The sequence below is a fragment of the Camelus dromedarius genome, chromosome 24 (genome assembly GCF_036321535.1).
Source record: "Camelus dromedarius isolate mCamDro1 chromosome 24, mCamDro1.pat, whole genome shotgun sequence".
NCBI classification, from domain to species: Eukaryota; Metazoa; Chordata; class Mammalia; order Artiodactyla; family Camelidae; genus Camelus; species Camelus dromedarius.
In genome coordinates, this window is record NC_087459.1 from 30,169,695 (window position 1) to 30,188,298 (window position 18,604).

Consider the following 18,604-nt stretch of genomic DNA (forward strand, 5'->3'; position numbering starts at 1 on the left):
GCTGCTTCCACTGTCTGAAACCTAGGGCCAATGTGTCATTTCCCCCAACACTCAAGGACACATAACCCTTTGGCTCCCCAAGCATAATATGCCTTATAGTTTGCAAAACCTGATAACATTGTCCCAGAGTCCAAGTAGTGGATTTTGTTCTAAGTCCAGCTGTATCTCATGCTCTTGGTGTCCCCTTCTAGGCCACACAGGGCTTTCTTTGTGTACACTTCCTGGTGAATTTCATTACAGGAGCAGTTCAGAAGCCTCATAGTCTAACAGCCCATAAAAGATGAAATGGCACCCAGATAGAAGTCTTAAAAATCCAGAACAAGGCCTCCTGCCCTTGTTGGGTGAGTGTCTCAGATACTTAGCGATTCTTCCCACTGGGAGAAGCCTGTTCTGGGTCCTCAGGGTCTGGGCTGGGCTGGGGTGGAGACAGCACAGGGAGCTTCAGGACCCTCCCACCTGCTCAGTCTCTGAGTGCCCAGAGGAAGAGAGAGTTACCTCTGCTCACCATAATCTTCTACATCTAGTAACCATCTTGTGAATAGCACGGTTACATTGCATTGAATTAAAGGCCCATCTCAATGCAATTTAAAAACATACTGCCATTTCTGTAACCAGATCTTGGCATTTATTAATTTTTTCATGTATCAGGAGTTTCCAAAACTGCAAGGGGAAGCCCCCCTCTTCCACTATGAGAGCCCAAGCACTGGGGTCCCTTAGATCTTTGGGGTCAGGAAGAGGGTTGCACAGGATGAAGTCAAGCAGAGAAATCAATACAACTGGGGGACGTGGGACCTTCTTCCAGAGTCCCCACAAGGCAGCTGGGGGTAGCGCCTGCTGAGAGCGTGGGTGCCGGGCCTCCACCGCCAGCACCACGCAGGGATCGAGGGGGTTCTCGGCCCAGTGAGACCTGATCGCCTTCAGTGCGGGCTCTGTCTAAGCAAAACGGCAGCGCGAGCCACAGATGCCTCGCGGGGTCCGGGTCCTGGCGTCCCAGGACCTCTCGACTAGCAGCAAGAGGGCACGGTGGCCGCACCGCCCCTGAGCCTCAGGTGGCCCCGCCCAATCTACTTGGCCCCCTCTCGCCCCCGCCCCACCCACACGGGCCGCGCTGCCCCTCCCACCACGGCTCGGCCCGCCTCCTTCCCGGCCGCCTCAGGTGGGGCCGCCCCGCCTCGCGGCCGCCCCGCCCACCCAGGCCCCGCCCACCCCGCCGCCCCGCCCGCCTCAGGTGGGGCCGCAGGGCCTGCCCTGCTCGCTCCGGCAGCGTCGGGCCGCGTCTCCTCAGCTCCTGGCGAGCGGCCGCGGAGGTGGCGGCGGCAGCGCTCAAGTTTTGACGTTTGGGCAGCGGAGGCGCGCGCCAGCACTCCCCGGCCGACGGCTGTGGAGGCGGCCGACCCTCGAGGGCCCCTCAGTCGCGCCCCGGCGCTCCCGCTGCCCAGGTCGGGCGGCCACGAGGCCCGGCCGAATCCTCCCGCGCTCGCCCGCCCGGCGGCTGCAGCCATGTCGCGGGGGCCGGAGGAGGTGAACCGGCTCACGGAGAGCACCTACCGGGTAAGCGGGCCCGGGGCGGAGGGGGACCCTGGGGGCGCCGGGGCTCGGGGCGAAGAGGCCGAGACTTGTGGGGTCGTCGGGGTTTGAGGCTGGGGGTGCGGGGAGAGGTTCGGGACCCGGGAGACGCCGCGGTTCGAGGGCGGGGAAGCGGGGAGGCCCCGCCGGCGGCTCGCACCCCCCGCCGGGGGAAGGTCGGGATTTTTCACCTTCGCAGTGAGGAGGGGACTTAACGAGGGAAGGTCCTCCCCTCCCCCTCTTTCTTCTCCCCCACCCCCTCCTCTTCTCCCCGTACCCCTCCCGGTTCCATCCCGGCGCTGGAGAAGCCCAACAAATGACACATTTCACCACCAAACGTCCGTGGAGGGAGTTGGGGGCGGGGTGGGGGTCGGTGCAGTCCCTGGGGCACGTCCTCCTTCCCGGTTCCCCTTGGGGCTGGTGACCGCGCCGGCGTGGCTGCTGCGCTTAAGCTCCTGGAGAGCAAAGAGCTAAGCTCGAGTTTCCTCTGAGAAAAGACGGCGCCGGAGAGTGTAGGGGGGAAACTCCCAGGTAATTAGCAAGCGCCAGGTGAGCGGGGCTCGGCGCGGGAGCCGCCGGGGTAGGGGCGCCCCCGGCTCCCGGACTTCACTCGGGCGGCGGCGACTCTGCTCTCTGGAAGGCTTGAAACTCGCTCCTCCTGAGACCTTCTCGCCCGCAGCTTTAAGTTTAACTTCGCTTTCGGCGTGGATTATTTTGTGAGGCTGTGGGAGTCAACACCCGAGGTTTGAATGAAATTGACCTAACCTTAAGGAATGCGTTGACGGTCATTCTCTGAATTTGCACTTACTACGAGAGAGTGTTTCCAGAAGCAGACATCGACTTAGGATTAGTGGTCCGTTTAGTGAGTTTAAGTACTTATAAATGAATTCCAGTTAAAATAAGATATGTGTTTAATCATCTGCTATTAATAGAATACAAAACAACTTTTGTTTTAATTCGGCTTTAGGTTCATGGAACCCAAGTTCTCGAAATCCATTTGTAGCTATTTTTAAGACCCACAGTTGGGTCATTTTTATAGATTTCTGCTTTAACCCTAAAATTTAGTTTCTAGATTTGCAAGGTCTGAATGAATTCCTGAAATCAGGAGTTTATTGACTTTTGTTGGATAAGAATAAAAGCATAATCCGTCCTTGGAAGTTCAAGACTGGTTCCCCTCATCTGAATACACAAGTACTCTAACATGTGGATTATACTGCCCAGATAGATACCGTGGAAACAGTTATCACAGCATTTCTGGGCTCAGTAAGTAACTGTGACCACAATCTGTTTCTTATTCCTGTGTTTTCCTTAATAGTGGGCAGTTTTTAGAAATCCGAGAAATTTGAATGCCAAAGTTTTACCTTTGTATTGAGATTATTAACATTTAAAATGATCCTGAAGATGGTGAATCAGGAAGCAGGGGTGGGGCAGGGGGGTGCTGTCGACAAAGTGTGTAAATATAACATTTTTACTCTTGGACTTGGGAGTAGTGGCTACCCTGATTACTGTCAGTTCAGGACAGTAAAACTGTACGTTATTGAGGAATGCAGATTATTGCAAATTTGGGGAGGAGTGGAGTTGCTCTCCCTCTGCCTCCAAGAAACAGGCACATAGATCTTTCCAATCTGAGATATCAGCTGAGATATCAGCTCAGGCATGCAATCCTGAAGTAAGTTTTCTCTGCTTTTTCTCCCAGCTCTCCCTGACTTTCAGATTTAGTGATGACTCAGTGGAGGGGCTGTGCTCAATTTATTGTAGTGCCACAAAGGGCATTGTCGCATTACGCAAAGAACTAGAGCAGGAGGAAAAAGTGTGGATTTCATAGTTTTGGTTATGTGCATTTATAGACATAAAGCATTATAAATCATTTTCATATTTTGAAAGGTTATAATACATTGAAGATCAGAGACCAGTACCTTACTGCTTTCCATTCTCAGGTGTAAAAGCTCACAAGTTTACTGAGTGACTTTAGTCACCACTTCCTCATTAACGCTGTGGGGTCGTGTTTATGTTGGGATGGTGGGATAAGAATTTACAGTTCCAGACGATAAGGTTATATATGATCTGTGAAGTGAATGCTGCTAGCTCATGCTTTGACTGTGATGGAAATCCACAGTGAAATTTTACATTAGCAGATCTGATTGAAAGCCCGAAATCTTTTCACTACCTCCTCTTCCTCCCCCACCCCACACCTCCACAACCAAAGCTGAAAACAGTCTAAACTTAATATGGTAAAAATCTCCCAGCAGTGTTGATGAATCTGGTTCTTTTTAAAGGAGATTTCCTTCGTTACCTAGCAATCTACAATGTTTTACTAATAGAAACACAACCTAACCAGGTGCATTTACAAAAGCCACCTGCAAATGAGATTTTATAACTTGCTCGTATGGGTTTTAGTTTTTTTAAAATGCTCAAATTCCTCCAACTTTGAAATAAAGGAATAAATTCTTTAGAGAAAATGGGAGATTATAAAGTAATACGATTCTCTGTATGCAGTATCAAATATCTTTAAATATTTGTTTACACTTTTGCTGAGTTTTCTAAAATGTATACTTAGACAAATGATTACTGGAGAGCCATGCTAAATCCCAGGAGGATGTGTGTTTTGTGGCTTCACAAACATGTGACATGATAATAAGCCCCAAAATGTCGAGTAATGTCACTGTTGCTAATTAGAATTAAGCCAGAGATCCCTCTCCCTCCCCACACCTATAGTACACCCAAAAGTTCCCCTCAGCAGCCTGCTTGTGATTTTGCAGTTTTCTAATGAGTACATGCTTTAGTGGTACAAGGAAGAAGTCAAGTTCAAAAAAACCCTTAATTAAAAGTAACCACAACCTTCCTAGAAGTTAGAACTGTTGGTCTTAGGAAGTTGAGGAGGGATAGGTGTGTCATCCAGGGATGCTGTACCTACATTATTCTTCCTAAAGCAGCAGGGAGCGGGAAGGGGACACAGAAGTCTTTGTGTGAGTGTCACCTTCTCAGAGTCCCGCCCAAACAGCTTTAAAATTGCAGATAACACCCCCCATCCCCCAGCCCCACCTAATGCTCCTTTACCCTTTCCCCCATAGTGCTTGCCACCTTAGGATAGAATATATATTTATTACATGTGTTTATCTCTACTCCTACTCCAACTAGAAGGCGAGCTCCCAAAGGAAGAAAGCTTTGTTTTGTGTTCCTAGCACTTAGAATGCTTCCTGGCTCCTGGCAGCTCATAGGTGTATGTATTTGTTGAATAAATGAATATTTAATTAATTTAGTAAGCACCTGTCCTAAACCAGGCTCCCCTCTTCCTCCCTTGACACTTTTCATAGAGCATTTGTTTCATTCTAAGGATGCATCAGCCCTCCAGGTGGACAGGGATCTTGTTCGTTTACCATTGAGAAAGGGCGGCCCACAGTCTGGGAGGCACCAGTGCCCACAAGCCAGTCCCCTGCCGGCCTCCACCCCACCTCTGCGAACAGGAATTTACTTTCTACTGGCCAACAAATACACAAGCCAAATACATTTTCATACTTTAGAGATCTAAGATGCCACCAAAAAGTTTTTGTCATTCTATTAATTCATCATCATTGGCATGTTTGGAACACACCTTTTTTAAATAAAAAAATGAGATACTTTTGTTCCTCACTGGGTAAAGCAAGCAGTCTAGGCCTGTGTGCTGGGTTTTGTTTGCTGGGTTTAATGGTGTTATATTCTTGACTGGGTTTAGGGGATGTGTAAGTGAAAGTCCCTGCCTGGTTGGCTTCCAGTCTGGACAACAGCATATAGGTCTAGCTTTTGAAGCTTTAAATTGCTGTTTATGTTTATTGCCGTTGCTACGTATGCTGTGTGATATCTTCACCTGTTTGTAACACGACTTTCTACAGGCATGCTGGAGATAAAATGGCACGTGCAGGAGCCCAGACAACTTGCTCTTGTCTGCACGACGACCAAAAAAGGGGATAGAAAGAATCAGGTTGCCAGGTATCAAATATTAAACTGAGCAGCCCAGTGTTGGAGCTTTTTGTCTGGTAAAATGAAAATACAAATCCAAACAATGGATGTCTTTTACTGTCATAACATTTTTTTCTTGATTGGAAAGAGGTTTTAGAACTAGAATAACATAATGGCTGTGCAGACAGTAGCATCCTTTATTATGAAGGCTGGGAACACTTGGACTTGTGACACCATTGACAAGTTTCAGGTTGCTTTTGCATTTATATTTGTGGCGTTATTCTAGTATTGGGCATTAAGTTTTGCCTTGTACTTGTGTCATAATGAGCTGCAGGCAGACCTGCCAGGAGACCTAATGTGTGTGAAATTGCAACCAATTAGGCTTTTGTTTTCCTCGACATTCCACATAGCTATTTATTCTACAGTTCAAAAGTAAAAATTATTATAAAAGCAGTGCAAATGTTGATTTAACTTATCTGTTGACATTTGTAAATATATTTATTTATTTCTAAAACCTTTCATTGAACTGCAACATACAAACCAAAAGGTTTGCTTAGGCGTATATATCTCACTGAGTTGTCACAAACTGAACACACGTGTGTAACCAGCACCCAGATCAAGAAGTAGACCATGACCAGCCCCCAAAGTCCCTCTCACGCCCCCTCCCAGTCACTATGCCCCCTCCAAGTTAGCCACCCTCCTAACTTCTAACAGCACTAATTAGTTTGGCTTATTTTGTCTGCCTTCTTTCACCCAGTGTGTTTGTCAGATTCATCCATGTCATTGTAATTAGTTATTCTTGCTGTGTAGTATTCCACTGTGTGGAGTTATCAGTTTATTCTTTGAGGGGCATTTGGATTGTTTTCAGACTACTCCAGAATATTGTGAATAGTATGTGTTGGGTGGGCATAGGCCCTCATTTCTCTTGGGCATATACATAGGAGTGGAGTTCCTGGATTATACAATATTTGAGTATTTAGCTTTGGTAGATACTCATACAATTTTCCAGACTGGCTGCATCAGTTTACTTTCCCAGCAGAGGTACAGGAGAGTTCCGGTTGCTCTGCACCCTCGCCAACAGTTGATATTCTCCTTCCACTCTGATTTGGCCACTCTGATGGCTGTATACAAAAATAAAATTTAAAAATTCAAGACAAAACAATTTGCCCAGGTTTGTCGGCTGGATGTCTGCAGCCTCTGCCAGAGCCTCACCTCCCTGGGGAATTCTTAATGTCAGAAGGCAGGGCAGGGACTTAGGGAATGTGGGCTGAGAGAGGCCATCAGTGGTGGTGCCTGGCAGAGTAAAACATCAATTTAAGTTTACTAGACTCTAAACTATCACAGCTGAACACATCAGAAGGTTTTATTGTGTAAGATTTGGGGGCATAGATGAGCCATAATTAAACAAACTGGAATACTGGGGAGGGGTGCAGTTATGGTTAATTGAATTTTCTTGTTAATTGAGTATTAATGCAAGTAACTTTCTCTTTCTTTTTGTGTGACTTTTCTTGAAAATGTGCCTGCTTTACTGTTACAAGCACAATAAAGTTTTTAAAAAGAATTTCAGGGAGTTACAGTTGAATCAAGAGGCTTCAAGACTAGGACTTTCTAAAGGAAATGTTTTTAATTTGGGTCTTCTCCCCACTTAGATTGTTCATGCTTGAGAACAAGTCCCCCAGTTTCCACTTCTCAGCATTTCCTGCAGTCATTCATATTTTGTCCATTTGTGTGTGTGTGTTGGTTTTAATTTTAGAGCCTTTTAAAAACTATTTTTCTCTGATAACCAGAGACTTTCCAAAATTTCTGTGAACATTTACACTGAAAGTGAAAGTCACCCAGAATCCCACACTATTAACTTATTGTCACTCCTTCCAGTATTTTTCAGTACATTCTTCCATGTCAGTATTCTTGCTTCATCATTTTGATGACTCCACAGTCCTCCATTCTTCATCATCATTTATTGATGCACTCCCCTCTTCTCGGACGTAAGATCATTGCCAGTACTTTGCTGTTGAAATACTGCAGTGAACATCACTGCAGGTAAAGCTTTGCACAAATTGGGGATCTTTTCCTCAAGCTAAATCCCCAGAAGGAGTTGTGGGTCAAAGGGTGGTCACATTTTAAAGCATATTTGCTACACATTGCAAAATGCCCTCCAGAAAACATGGGCCATATCAGGCTGTAATCTGATTGTGTGAGAATGCACCTTTCCTGAACCCTAACCAGTGAAGTAGGTCTTTTAAAACTGCTTGCTTTTTTTTTTTTTAAACCCATAGTGGGTTTTTTAAAAAAAGCAAAACATATATACTTATAATACTGAGTAGCTTATGGACATCGTCTGGGAGAACACCCGATTTCATGTCCACCTCTGCTGGGTATAGTGTCCCCGACAGACTGTGTACTTGCAGGTGTACACGGAGTAGCGCCAGCTCTGTGGCCCTTCAGGCCTGAACACCTGTCCTTATTTCCCTCAGCCTTGATTTTACACTCCTGTTTATGTTTTCTAGACCTTGAGTCTGTCTTTCTGGCTTACTATTTTAAGGACTGTTCTGGTTGTAACAACTGCCTCAAATCTTTGAAGATAAAGGTGAGACTGCTTGTGGAAATGAGTTAAATGTTGCTGGTTTCTCTCTCATTCAAAAACAAGTGAAAAATATTACCAGCATGTGTCCCCCAATCCAGAGAGCAATGTAAATAAGCACCCCTCAGAGACATGACAACTGCTCCCGGCCCTGTGGAACCAAGTGTGCTTAGAGAGAACGGCAGGTGGGCAAAGATGCCCTTGGGTTTTTTGCTTAAACTGTTTTTATTTATATGGTACTTTGGAGGTTACAAGTCCCAAAGAGTAGCAATTCCTTCATGAAAAACATTAAAGGGTGAGGGCGGTTCTCTGGGGTGGGGCGTGGGGACTCACACTTCTCACTTCTGCTCTGCCTTCTGGTGTGCTTACGTTTTCATTATGTGAGTGGATTACTTTTATAGTATTTAAGCTAAAACCTCCCAGAAATTGATAAATATGTTCCATTTTAATGGGTAAGAAGTTTTTTTAAAGACTAAGCCAAAATGTGCCAGTTTCTACCTACAGTTTGCAAATTAATCTTCCAAGGATAAACCTAACTTAAACTTTTCCTGTTTTCTCATAATTTTTACTTACGGGAGTACATTTTTAACTTTTACTAACCTGAGACCATGAATGCGACATAACAAAAATTCAGCAAAACTGAGAACCAAATTCCAGTTCTTACAACTGTCTTCTCAAAGTCTTACTCCTGTTGTTGCAAGTGGCTGATCCCATTCAAGGAGCAGCTGTATCCCTGGACAGTATAAACGAGGACGAGAAAAGGTACAAAAGTGGTATTAACACCCTGCCAAAGTAAGTAGGGATAAAAGTTCAGGCGATTAGAACATACTGCCTAGAAGAAACATGAAAAAGATTGGGGCTGGGGGTCAGGACAGATCTTGGACGTTGAGTCTGACCCCCAGCCACCCTAAGTGCTTCCCTTTGGCCTTCAGGACAGAGCGGCCCCCTCCTGAGTGAGGAGGAGGGAAACCCCAGTCTGTGGGGGACAGGGGAGGATGACCAGAGACCACCCTGGTCACCTGTCAGATTCAGACGCCTGAGACCTAAGCTAACAGACCAATCCATTTCTGGCCACAGAAACTCAAGGAACAAAAGAAAATCAGGAAAGTCACAATGATAGTTCCTTATAGTGAAATGCAGCAGTTGGTTTTTTTTGTTTGTTTTTTAATAAAACTTTAGTGGTTTCAATTGACCAAATGATGTATTTTATCATGGGCTTCCTCTTACGCTTGGAGCAGCTTGAGATACAGGACATAACTGTCTGACGGTACAGTGTATTTCTAGGTGTGTAAACACTTAAAACACGTAAACCATTGTTCTTGTATGACACTCAGCCCAGTTGTTGTGCCCCTGAGAGTCAACTTCTTCAGCTAATCAACCCATCCTTTGTGTTACCCCAGATTTTTGTATGTATTTGATGATGTCACACCACTGCGTTTGCCCTTGTGCTCTGAGTTGCACGGCTGTAAATGAGGGTGATGATAGCTCCCACCTCACACAGTTGTAAAGATGAAACATAACAGTACAGGAGAGCTCTGGGAACAGTGTGTTGGCTGCACTATACCCACCATACGTGCATTGATTTTCATCTGTTTTGTTTACTGCTTATCCACAGTACTGAGCTGAGCACCTGACACATAGGCAGATAAAGGGATAGTGTTAATATTACTGGCATACATTTTTCTCTCGGTCAGTGAGTTATACACTCTTTGAGGATTTTTTAAAATTCCTTATCATGCCAATGCACAGTAAAAACTCAAAAATACTTGTTGAATAAGTGCAGATCTGTGCTTACCACACAGTTGTAACTAAATCCTCACCTGCTCCATGGCCAGTGGGACCGAGGTGGCACTAACAATAACAGCCACCATGTTTAGAGCATCACTTGTAGACGTGCTAAGCTTACCACCTACCTTCATCCTTTCTGCAACTATTTTCTTGAGCACCCCCTGCTATGTCAAGCCCTGTGTCCACCACTGGGAACCATACCGAAGAAGAAACAGGGCCTGTGCTTTCTAGAGTTTCTAATTTATGACAGGACAACAATGCCAAGGTCTTAGCATCTCCAGCCTTTCCCCTGCACCTTGGCCCACCCTGTCTCATCAGTTATGTTCCCTTGCTCCTACCCCACCCCAGGACCAGAGGGTCCTGCCTTTACCAGTGCAGTTCTTCAGACTTAGTTGTGTTTGTCCCAGTGTTGGAAGAAGGGAGGGAAAGAGTAGTGTGTGTGCAGGTTAAGTGTAAGAGGAGCTTTTTAGGCAGTTTGTAAGAAGTCTTTGGAAAGTCTGCTGTATCAGAGAAGTAGATAAGAAACAAAACAAAAATTTAGAAGCTTTGATTCCGCTTACTGGTATCAGAACTGTATTTGACAAACTCGGACTGTTTTTTACATTATTTGGGGTTTTTTGAACAATATTTCTCAGATTGCAAGGGCTGCAATTTTAATGCAAAGCAGAATGACCCATCTCAGAGGGTCTGACTGAGGGAAGTTCACTAGATTTATTCCAGATACTGTGTAAAAAGTGGCCTCTGGAAAGAACTAGTGAACTGAAAAGAATGTAGCTTGCTATATGAAAACAGCAATTTACAGCTGACCCTTGAACAGGGGTTTGAGTTGCACAGGTCCGCTTACACTTGGGTGTTTTTTCCTACCGTAAATGCCATAGTTCCGCACCAAGCACACTGACTGAATGTGTGGGTACAGAGGTGCTGAGTATACGGCCGGCCGGCTATACTCAGATTTTCAGCTGTGCAGAGGGTGGGCACCCTAACCCCTGGGTTGTTCAAGAGTCAACTGGACTTTGAGCTGATTAAGTTCCTGTTACGTGTTAAGGACCTGGGGACTTTATACACAAATGTAACCCAGCACATTATTTCCTGTAAATCTGCTGTTTGCTTTTTATTCCGTGACACACCTTTTAAAATTAGTAACTAGGCAGACAAGAACACTTAATCAAATGGTCTAGTGTGCTCTGTAGCCTTCAAAGTGTATCTCTGTTGACAGCTATTTTAAGCCCAGTAACTAATCAATTAGTTTCCTTATTACAAGCCATCCATCTGTAATAAAGTTATATATTTCTAAATGATATTCAAGTTATATTAAAGATGTTTGATTTCTTATTTTCACCACATCAGTCTAGATTGCCTTGGTGTCTTTTCGTATCTGTCTCTCTGTTAGGCCATGCATTTTCAAGGGCCGGAACTCTTTCCTCACTCATCTTTGGGTTCTATACATCCAGCGTAGGGCTGGGCTCGTCGTATGTATATGATAAAGACTGAACAAATGTGTAGTTGTTTCAAAGGCCCAAATGTGAGGGCTTTACAGTCAGTGGAGTAGCACCCAAGTACACATGAGCGTACTCGCCATGGTCTGTCTCTAGCCTCCTCTCCGCACCCCCACAGGAAAATACCAGAAAAGAGGCATATTTCTGGATTCTGATGGAAAGTTGTGTAATAGCTGTCCTGGTATTGTGGCCACAGAAAAGATTATTTCCATTCTTTCCAATAAGAACATGGACCTCTAGGAACCATACTAATATTGTTATAGCTAGAATTTCAAGAATTGGTTTTTACTTCAGTCCCACAGGTACTGCTTCCTATGAAGTTCAGTGTGTGCCCAAGGTCCATAAGTTGTCTGAATTCTGGGGCAGAGTCTCCAGATCCTCTGTCTGCTGAGGCCAGCACGGGCCAGGTGTTGTTACAGTGCCTCAGTGCCTTGGCACAAGCTCTCTTGGCCCTGCCAGGGAGCATGTGTAACCTTATGGAGCTACACCACTGCCGGGCCTTGCGCCGAGCGTGATCATCTGCACTGAAAACTGCAAGGAAAAGCGGTTTCAAATGATTCCACCGGCAGAGATTTATCATTTATCATTTACCTTTGTGAAACTTTTGTCTAGTATTTAAAATGAAACGTTCTAGTGTTGAATGGGGTTCAGACCATTATTATTTTTCCTTAAGTTACTTTATCAAATGGTCATGAAGTCAGAGTACCTATAACGTGGTTCTCCCACCACAATTTCTTTTTAAAAGTTACGATTGAAAACCTAGATTCTTACACTAATCACTGGGTGGGGGAGCTCCGGGACTTCATTTTCTTGACAGGCTTGATAATTTTGTCCAAAAGACTCGAACAGTTATAGAACATGTTTCTTTCTCACACCAGTGTGTTGCGCCCTTTGTGTTTTGTTTAACTGTGCTTGTGCTTCAGAGCATTTCTTGCTGCCTGAGTGGGCAGGGAGTGGGGACAGTGGCGTCTGTTACAGAAATCTGTTTCTTTAAACAGTGAAATAAAAGGTCACAGAGATGTGATTGCTTCTAGTAACATATCTTCAGAGGTAGCAATACCTACCTTCTGGTTCTGGCCACAGTGGTTCTCCTCGCTGGGTTGGTTCTTAAGAAGCTCGAGATCTGCCTGGTATTCTCAGAGCTCTGAGAATATTCTTCTAGGAGAGGCTAAGCCCAGAGAGATGGCCATACGCTTTACTGACCACTGGCCCAGTGGCTTCTTGTGCAGAGGTCATGTGAGGGGCGGAGCCATGTAACCCTGTGCCCCTCATGGCTTCTTTTCTAGCATGCCCTTTGCCCTCTGAACAACCACTTTTACAGAAAAAAACTGCCTGTAAACCAAAGCCTCCATTATGAATGAAGAGAGGAAAGGAAGAATGAAGGCAAAACAATGTTTAAGTCTTAAGAGTTTCACGGAGTGGGTGCTTTCTGGGGCTGAAGATTTCCTATGAAACCATCCTTATAGAGAGGCATAGTAAGGATTTTCCGCCTGGAGAAATATTTACCAAAGTCCTTACCCAATCATAGCAGGAAAGACAACCGCTAATCCAGCAGATTTGTCTCAAAATAGCTGGGTTATCTTTTTCTACTAATGGGTCTAATTGATTTTCACCCTAAGAGGGGAAGTGGCTGTAACAGCTTCACGGGCAGAAATGCTCTGCAGACCAGAGCATTGTTCCGCCGGCTGCTGGACCAGGGTTCGCAAGGATGGCGGATGGTGGGCATCTCAACATCTGGCCCTTCCGTGGGCAGGCTCATTAGAAACCACCGAGGAGTGAGCAGAGGCAGCCAGCTTTGTGGCGTTCTGTGGCCCTAAGGGTTTAGAGCCTGAATCCTCAGCGGCCTGGAACATCAAGAAGAGCCAAGGCGTTTTGTTGTTGCCGGGTTTGGTTTTGTTTTGTTTTTTCCCTTTTTAAAAAAATAGCTATATTGAGGTGTAACTTATAAACTATGAAATTCACTCATTTTTAGTGTACAATTCAGTGATTTTTTTTTAGTAAATTTACTGAATTGTGCAACTATTGCCACAATTCAATTTTATAACATTTTCATCATCCCAAAAAGGTCCTTTGTGCCTACTTGCTGTCATGTCTCATTCTCACTCCCAGCCTCAGGCAGTCACTAATGTATTTTCAGTCTCTCTAGATTTTTTAGACTTCACAGAAATGGAATTTCTGGATATTTCATAGAAATCATACAATATGTGGTCTTTTGTGATTGGCTTCTTTCACTTTTGTATAATGGAATGTGTCCACGTTGTAAGGTTTATTGGTACTTTATTCCTTTTATGGCTGATTAATATTCCATTTATGGATGTTCCACATTTCTTCATCTACTCACCAGTTAATGGATGTTTGGGTTGTTTCCAACAAGACATATTTTATATATTTTTTTTTATTGAAGTATAGTCAGTTTACAGTGTGACAGTTTCTGGTGTACAGCACAATACTTCAGCCATAAGAACATACATGCATTTGTTTTCATATTCTTTTTAACCATAAGTTACTACAAGATATTGAATATGGTTCCCTGGGCTGTACAGTATAAGCTTGTTGTTTACCTATTTTGTATATAGTAGTTAGTAGTATCTGCAAATCTTGAACTCCCGCTTTATCTCTTCCCACCCCCTTCCCCCTCCACACCCCTGTAACTGTGAGTTTGTTTTCTATGTCTGTGAGTCTGTTTCTGTTTTGTAAATGAGTTCATTTGTCTTTTTTTTTTTTTCCAGATTCCACATATAAGTGATATCATATGGTATTTTTCTTTCTTTTTCTGGCTTACTTCACTTAGAGTGACACTCTTTATTTTTTTAAAGGCCACATGACTGCCTGATACTTAAGAAGTAATTTAAATGTCAACCCTATAGAAAAGCATAGGGTTGGGGAGCAAAATTCACAAGGAAAGCCCTGCACTTCAAGATTTTGGAAGCCTGTTACGACTTAGTAGGTAGAGGGCAGAGTCTTGCAGCCTTTATGAGCCTCTCTTGAAGTGTTACTTTGAGCTAATGAAGCTGCAAGCAGTGCATCACTCACTTGTGAAGTCCTGGCTGTGGCTATTTAGCCCTCGGGGTCCTTGTGTCTGTGGCAGTGTGTCCTGAGCTGAGGGCAGTCATGCAGCTGATTCGTCCTCGAGCACATGCATCTGTTATATATACTTCTTAAAAAATTCAAAAACTGCTGCTGCTGAGTACCTTTTGGGCATTAGACAGTCCAGGGACTGTTCTCGGTGCTGGAGGTACGGTGGTCCTTGGCCCAGTTTACGTGTAGTGTCTACTAAGGAGACGGTAAACAGGTAATTTCCTGTAAGGGAGTGACAAGCCTTTTAAAGAAAGAGAAGCAAGAAAGAGGAGCCAGCGCAGCTCTGGGAGGGTTGAGGAAGTTGTCTGGGAGAGGTTTGGTGCTGAGACCCGGTGGGCCAGGAGAAAGGCCTCCAGGCAGACAGAGCAAGTAGAGGCCCCGGGAGCGGAGCTCAGAGAACAGCCCAGAGACCACGGTGTCTGGAGCGCGGAGATGGGGGACGGAGCGGGGCCACAGCCCAGACCGGCTGGATTGCAGGAATCATCTGAGCTTTTGGTGCCTCCTCCTACCCTGTGGTCAAAAGTTCAAAAGTCACTGATGACTTTCTGATAGACAGCAGAGCTGAGGATCAACCCTTAGAATTTACCAGTAAACCACCTTTCATTGTTTCTCTTCCCCTGCGTAGATACTTCCAGTGGGTACTTTTTTAACGCTGACAAGGGAAACAGTTTATGACACTTAAAAAATACTATTTTGCACCCATCAGATTGGCAGAAAGTATGATAACACCAAGTTGGGGAGTGTGGTAAGAGAACCCTCCGACAGTGTTTGTGGGGGCGCACACACGCAGCCACGGTCTCCGCACTGTTGGGTGGCATCTAACAGGACTGAAAGGTCTGTCATGCACACTGGGGCCCAGCGATTCTATTTGGAGATAAATTCTTCCCCGCGGGCACACAGAGACTTGTATAGTTCCTTGCCACACCGCTGGTGTTAGCAAAAACTTGTCCGCCGTCTAAACGGCACTTAGTAGAGGCCATCGAGAAAGTGGCTTCTGTGGTTGTGGGGGAATGGGAAGTCCGACATGGTCGGGCAGGCCAGCAGGCTGGACGTCTGTGTGCAGAACGTCTTCTTCCTCGGGGGAACCGCAGTTTTACTCTTCGTCTTTCAACTGACTGACCAAAGCCCACCCAGATTATTGAGGAAAGTCTTAAGTCTACTGGTAGTTACCACATCTACAAAGTTCCTTCACAGCAACAACTAAGTTAGTATTTAGTTGACTAACTAGGTACTGTAACCTAACCACAGAACAAAAATTAGCTGTCACGATGGGACACCATATAGAAGTTAAAGAAGAATTAAGTCAGTTAATATATATCAAGGTGGACAGGTCTCAGAAGCATAACGCTGAATAAAAAAAGTGAACGTCAAATGTTTTATGATACCATTTATTTTATTAAATGCACAAAGCAAAGTTATTTATCAATCCTGACTAAATACATGTGTGTGTAAAATAGGAGTTAGAAAGTTAACAGCAGTCTTAATTAGCCATTCCCTCTGGGGAGAAAAAAAGGGATATGAGACCTGGATGGGGTGGTTAAAACACTTTGTGGTTTTGTAACGTAGTTCTGTAATGCTTTAATTCCTTTTCAACAAAGGAATCAGTCTGGCAGCACTCACAACCGTTACTGTTCTTAGAGGGCTGCGGGTAGTTGTGGCGTCTTCTTTTCCGTCCCCAGCCGACTCCCCTTTTTTAAGGGAAAGAAAGGGAGAAGGTCAGAAATATTTGCCCAGGTAGAATGGGTCCATATTGTGGTGCTATTAGAAGATTAATTATATTCATCAGAAATCAGGAGTAAGATTACAAGAATGCATCCAAAAAGATAAAATATTGTAGAGACTCCCATAATTTCTCACCCTAAAATAGTGCTGTCTGTGATCAAAGCATTTTCTTCTCACTTTATTGCACAATTCACTTCACAGAACTTGTATTGAGGCCTGACTGGCGAGTACAAAGGTTAGTGCCCCGGCCTGACTCTTCCTCTTGCTGCCTGACCTTCAGCAGGGTTTTTAAATTTAACATCTCCAAGCTTCGTGTCTCATCCATAAAATGGGGGTAATAATAATTGTATCATTAGGATCTAACGAGAGAACCCATGTAAAATGCCTGGCGTGGAGCCTGAAACACGGACTCCATGGTGTCAAACGCATCTCAGACGGAAAAAAAGGAATATAGAGTTTTCAACAGAGTAAAGCAGGTAATAACTGGACCTCCGACTTCCTTTGCACCGCCCACTCCTGGAGGTTTTTGTATTCACGTGTCTCTCTCATCGTCTGAGGCAGGAAAGCCAGTATCCTATTTTCATGTTACAGAGAGGGAGTGGTGGTACCCGGAGGCTTCTGTGTAGGGAGGAATGCTCCTCCTTTTGAATAGCTAGTATTTCCGAGCTTTTGTCTTTCCGTTTTAATTACTGCAGTTGATTCAGGGCACACCAAGGGTCAGTCGTCTTGAAGAACGCTTGATGAGTGCCCCATAAATACTAGTTATTGTTTCATTGACTCCTCATACCCCTCATGAGATGGAAATTGTAATTTTTCCCATTTTATAGAGAAGACTGAGGCTCAGCAAGGAAGGATGTGTTTTGCCGAAGAGTTTAAGGCCAAAGCGTTTTTTGTGCCATGTTCCCCCTGCCCCAGGGTCACGGCTCCTGGAATGGCGTGTTGGGAACTAGAGACCATACGGCCCGGTGCATGATGCAAGCTGAAGTCAGACAGAGTGCAGACCGAGGGGGCCAGGGCGTTGTTCACGTTAGCCTGCAGGAAGCGGTTTTGTGTGTTTATATATTCAAATGTGAATATTTCTGCTCAAAAGACGTCTCAGTTGTCTAGATGTCTGATTTTCCTTTACTTGGCTTCTGCTCAGTATTTAAGATGGGTATAAAACACATGACTCTTCTGACCATCTGTTAGCCCGCAAGCATCTGCCTTTTTGCCACTTACCCACCAGTACTTTACCTAAAGGCAGGGGATGAAATCATGTATTGATGTTAGCCTAGGAACAGCAGCTTCCCACAACACAAGGAAGAAGGAAGCGAGGTTTTCTGTAAATGACTTCTATCTAGAAGTGTTCTCAGTTAACCCTTATTAACAGTTATTCTTGCCACATGAAATTAAAATGTGCCTTGATTAATTTAAGCATTCGTGACATTGCTAGATTAATTGGTATGGGATTATTTAGAATAAAATATCGAAAATTTCAAAGATACATCCAGTATCTGAATCAAGTTATAAAAAAACTCCCTATTAAAGATTCTTAAATCACTTTTAAAGCTTATTCCAGTGTAAATATTACCCACATTTTTCAACTGAGAAAAATAATGCACTGAAATATCAGATAATTTTTCCTTGGTCTTGTAGAGAACAGGGAAAAGAAATGGAAAGAGAAATCAATTCTTAAGAATGTAAAGTCAGTTCGGTTTAACTATCTGGCTAGTCCTAATTGTATTTATTTACGCTTCATAGTCTTTAGTTCAGTAATGGTAAAGGTAATTTTTCAAAAATGAAAGAAAAATATAAATGGTGTAGAACTTAAAACCATCACAAGACTGTAGAATTCATTCTAAAATGATCTGGAACTCTGCAGGAGGCAGAGGAAATGCATGAGATAAATGGACCAACTAGAAATCTGGGGGAAAGTGCCTCGGCACTCTTTGGAATAGCTGCCCCCGGATGCTCCAGTGCTGCTGCGTTTCTGTGGGGGCGCCTGCCATCCACCTGTGCCTGGTTACAGGTGCGGCACAGGCAGAACTAGTCATCCTGCTTTAGCCCAGACTATCCATATTCTTCCCTGAATGAAAATGCAACTCATTCTGGTTCAGACTGGTTTGACAAATTATCCTCCTTGCCAGGCAGTAACGTTGGAACACACACTAAGCTTTTGTTATTGATTGTAACAAAATAGTGCTTCTTGGCCCGCTAATGCCTTTTATAATTTATTTTGTTTTTATACTTGGATTCTTAAACCTTTTATTCTCAGTGCCAAACTTAAAATGGATTTGTTCATTACCACTGGTGATTCTCTCTAAATTTTAGGCTCTATAAACAATTCAGGTCTTAACAAGCCTTGACACAGCATGACCTTTGACCCTACTGCTGCCCTCCCCCCAAAATGTGGGACCCATCCAATTCACAAGGACGTCCACTGCTACTATAAACACTT

At 44.4% G+C, this 18,604-nt stretch overlaps 1 protein-coding gene across 1 annotated transcript in view; it reads left to right on the plus strand.

Moving 5' to 3' along the window:
- The first annotated feature begins 1,278 nt into the window (after window positions 1-1,278).
- Window positions 1,279-18,604, plus strand: part of BAIAP2L1 (BAR/IMD domain containing adaptor protein 2 like 1) — a 71,106-nt gene continuing 53,780 nt past the window's right edge. Inside the window, exon 1 of the mRNA XM_031432487.2 lies at window positions 1,279-1,551. Within this exon, the coding sequence (XP_031288347.2) occupies window positions 1,501-1,551 (51 nt within the window). The 5' untranslated portion in view covers window positions 1,279-1,500. The remainder of the gene's footprint in view (window positions 1,552-18,604) is intronic.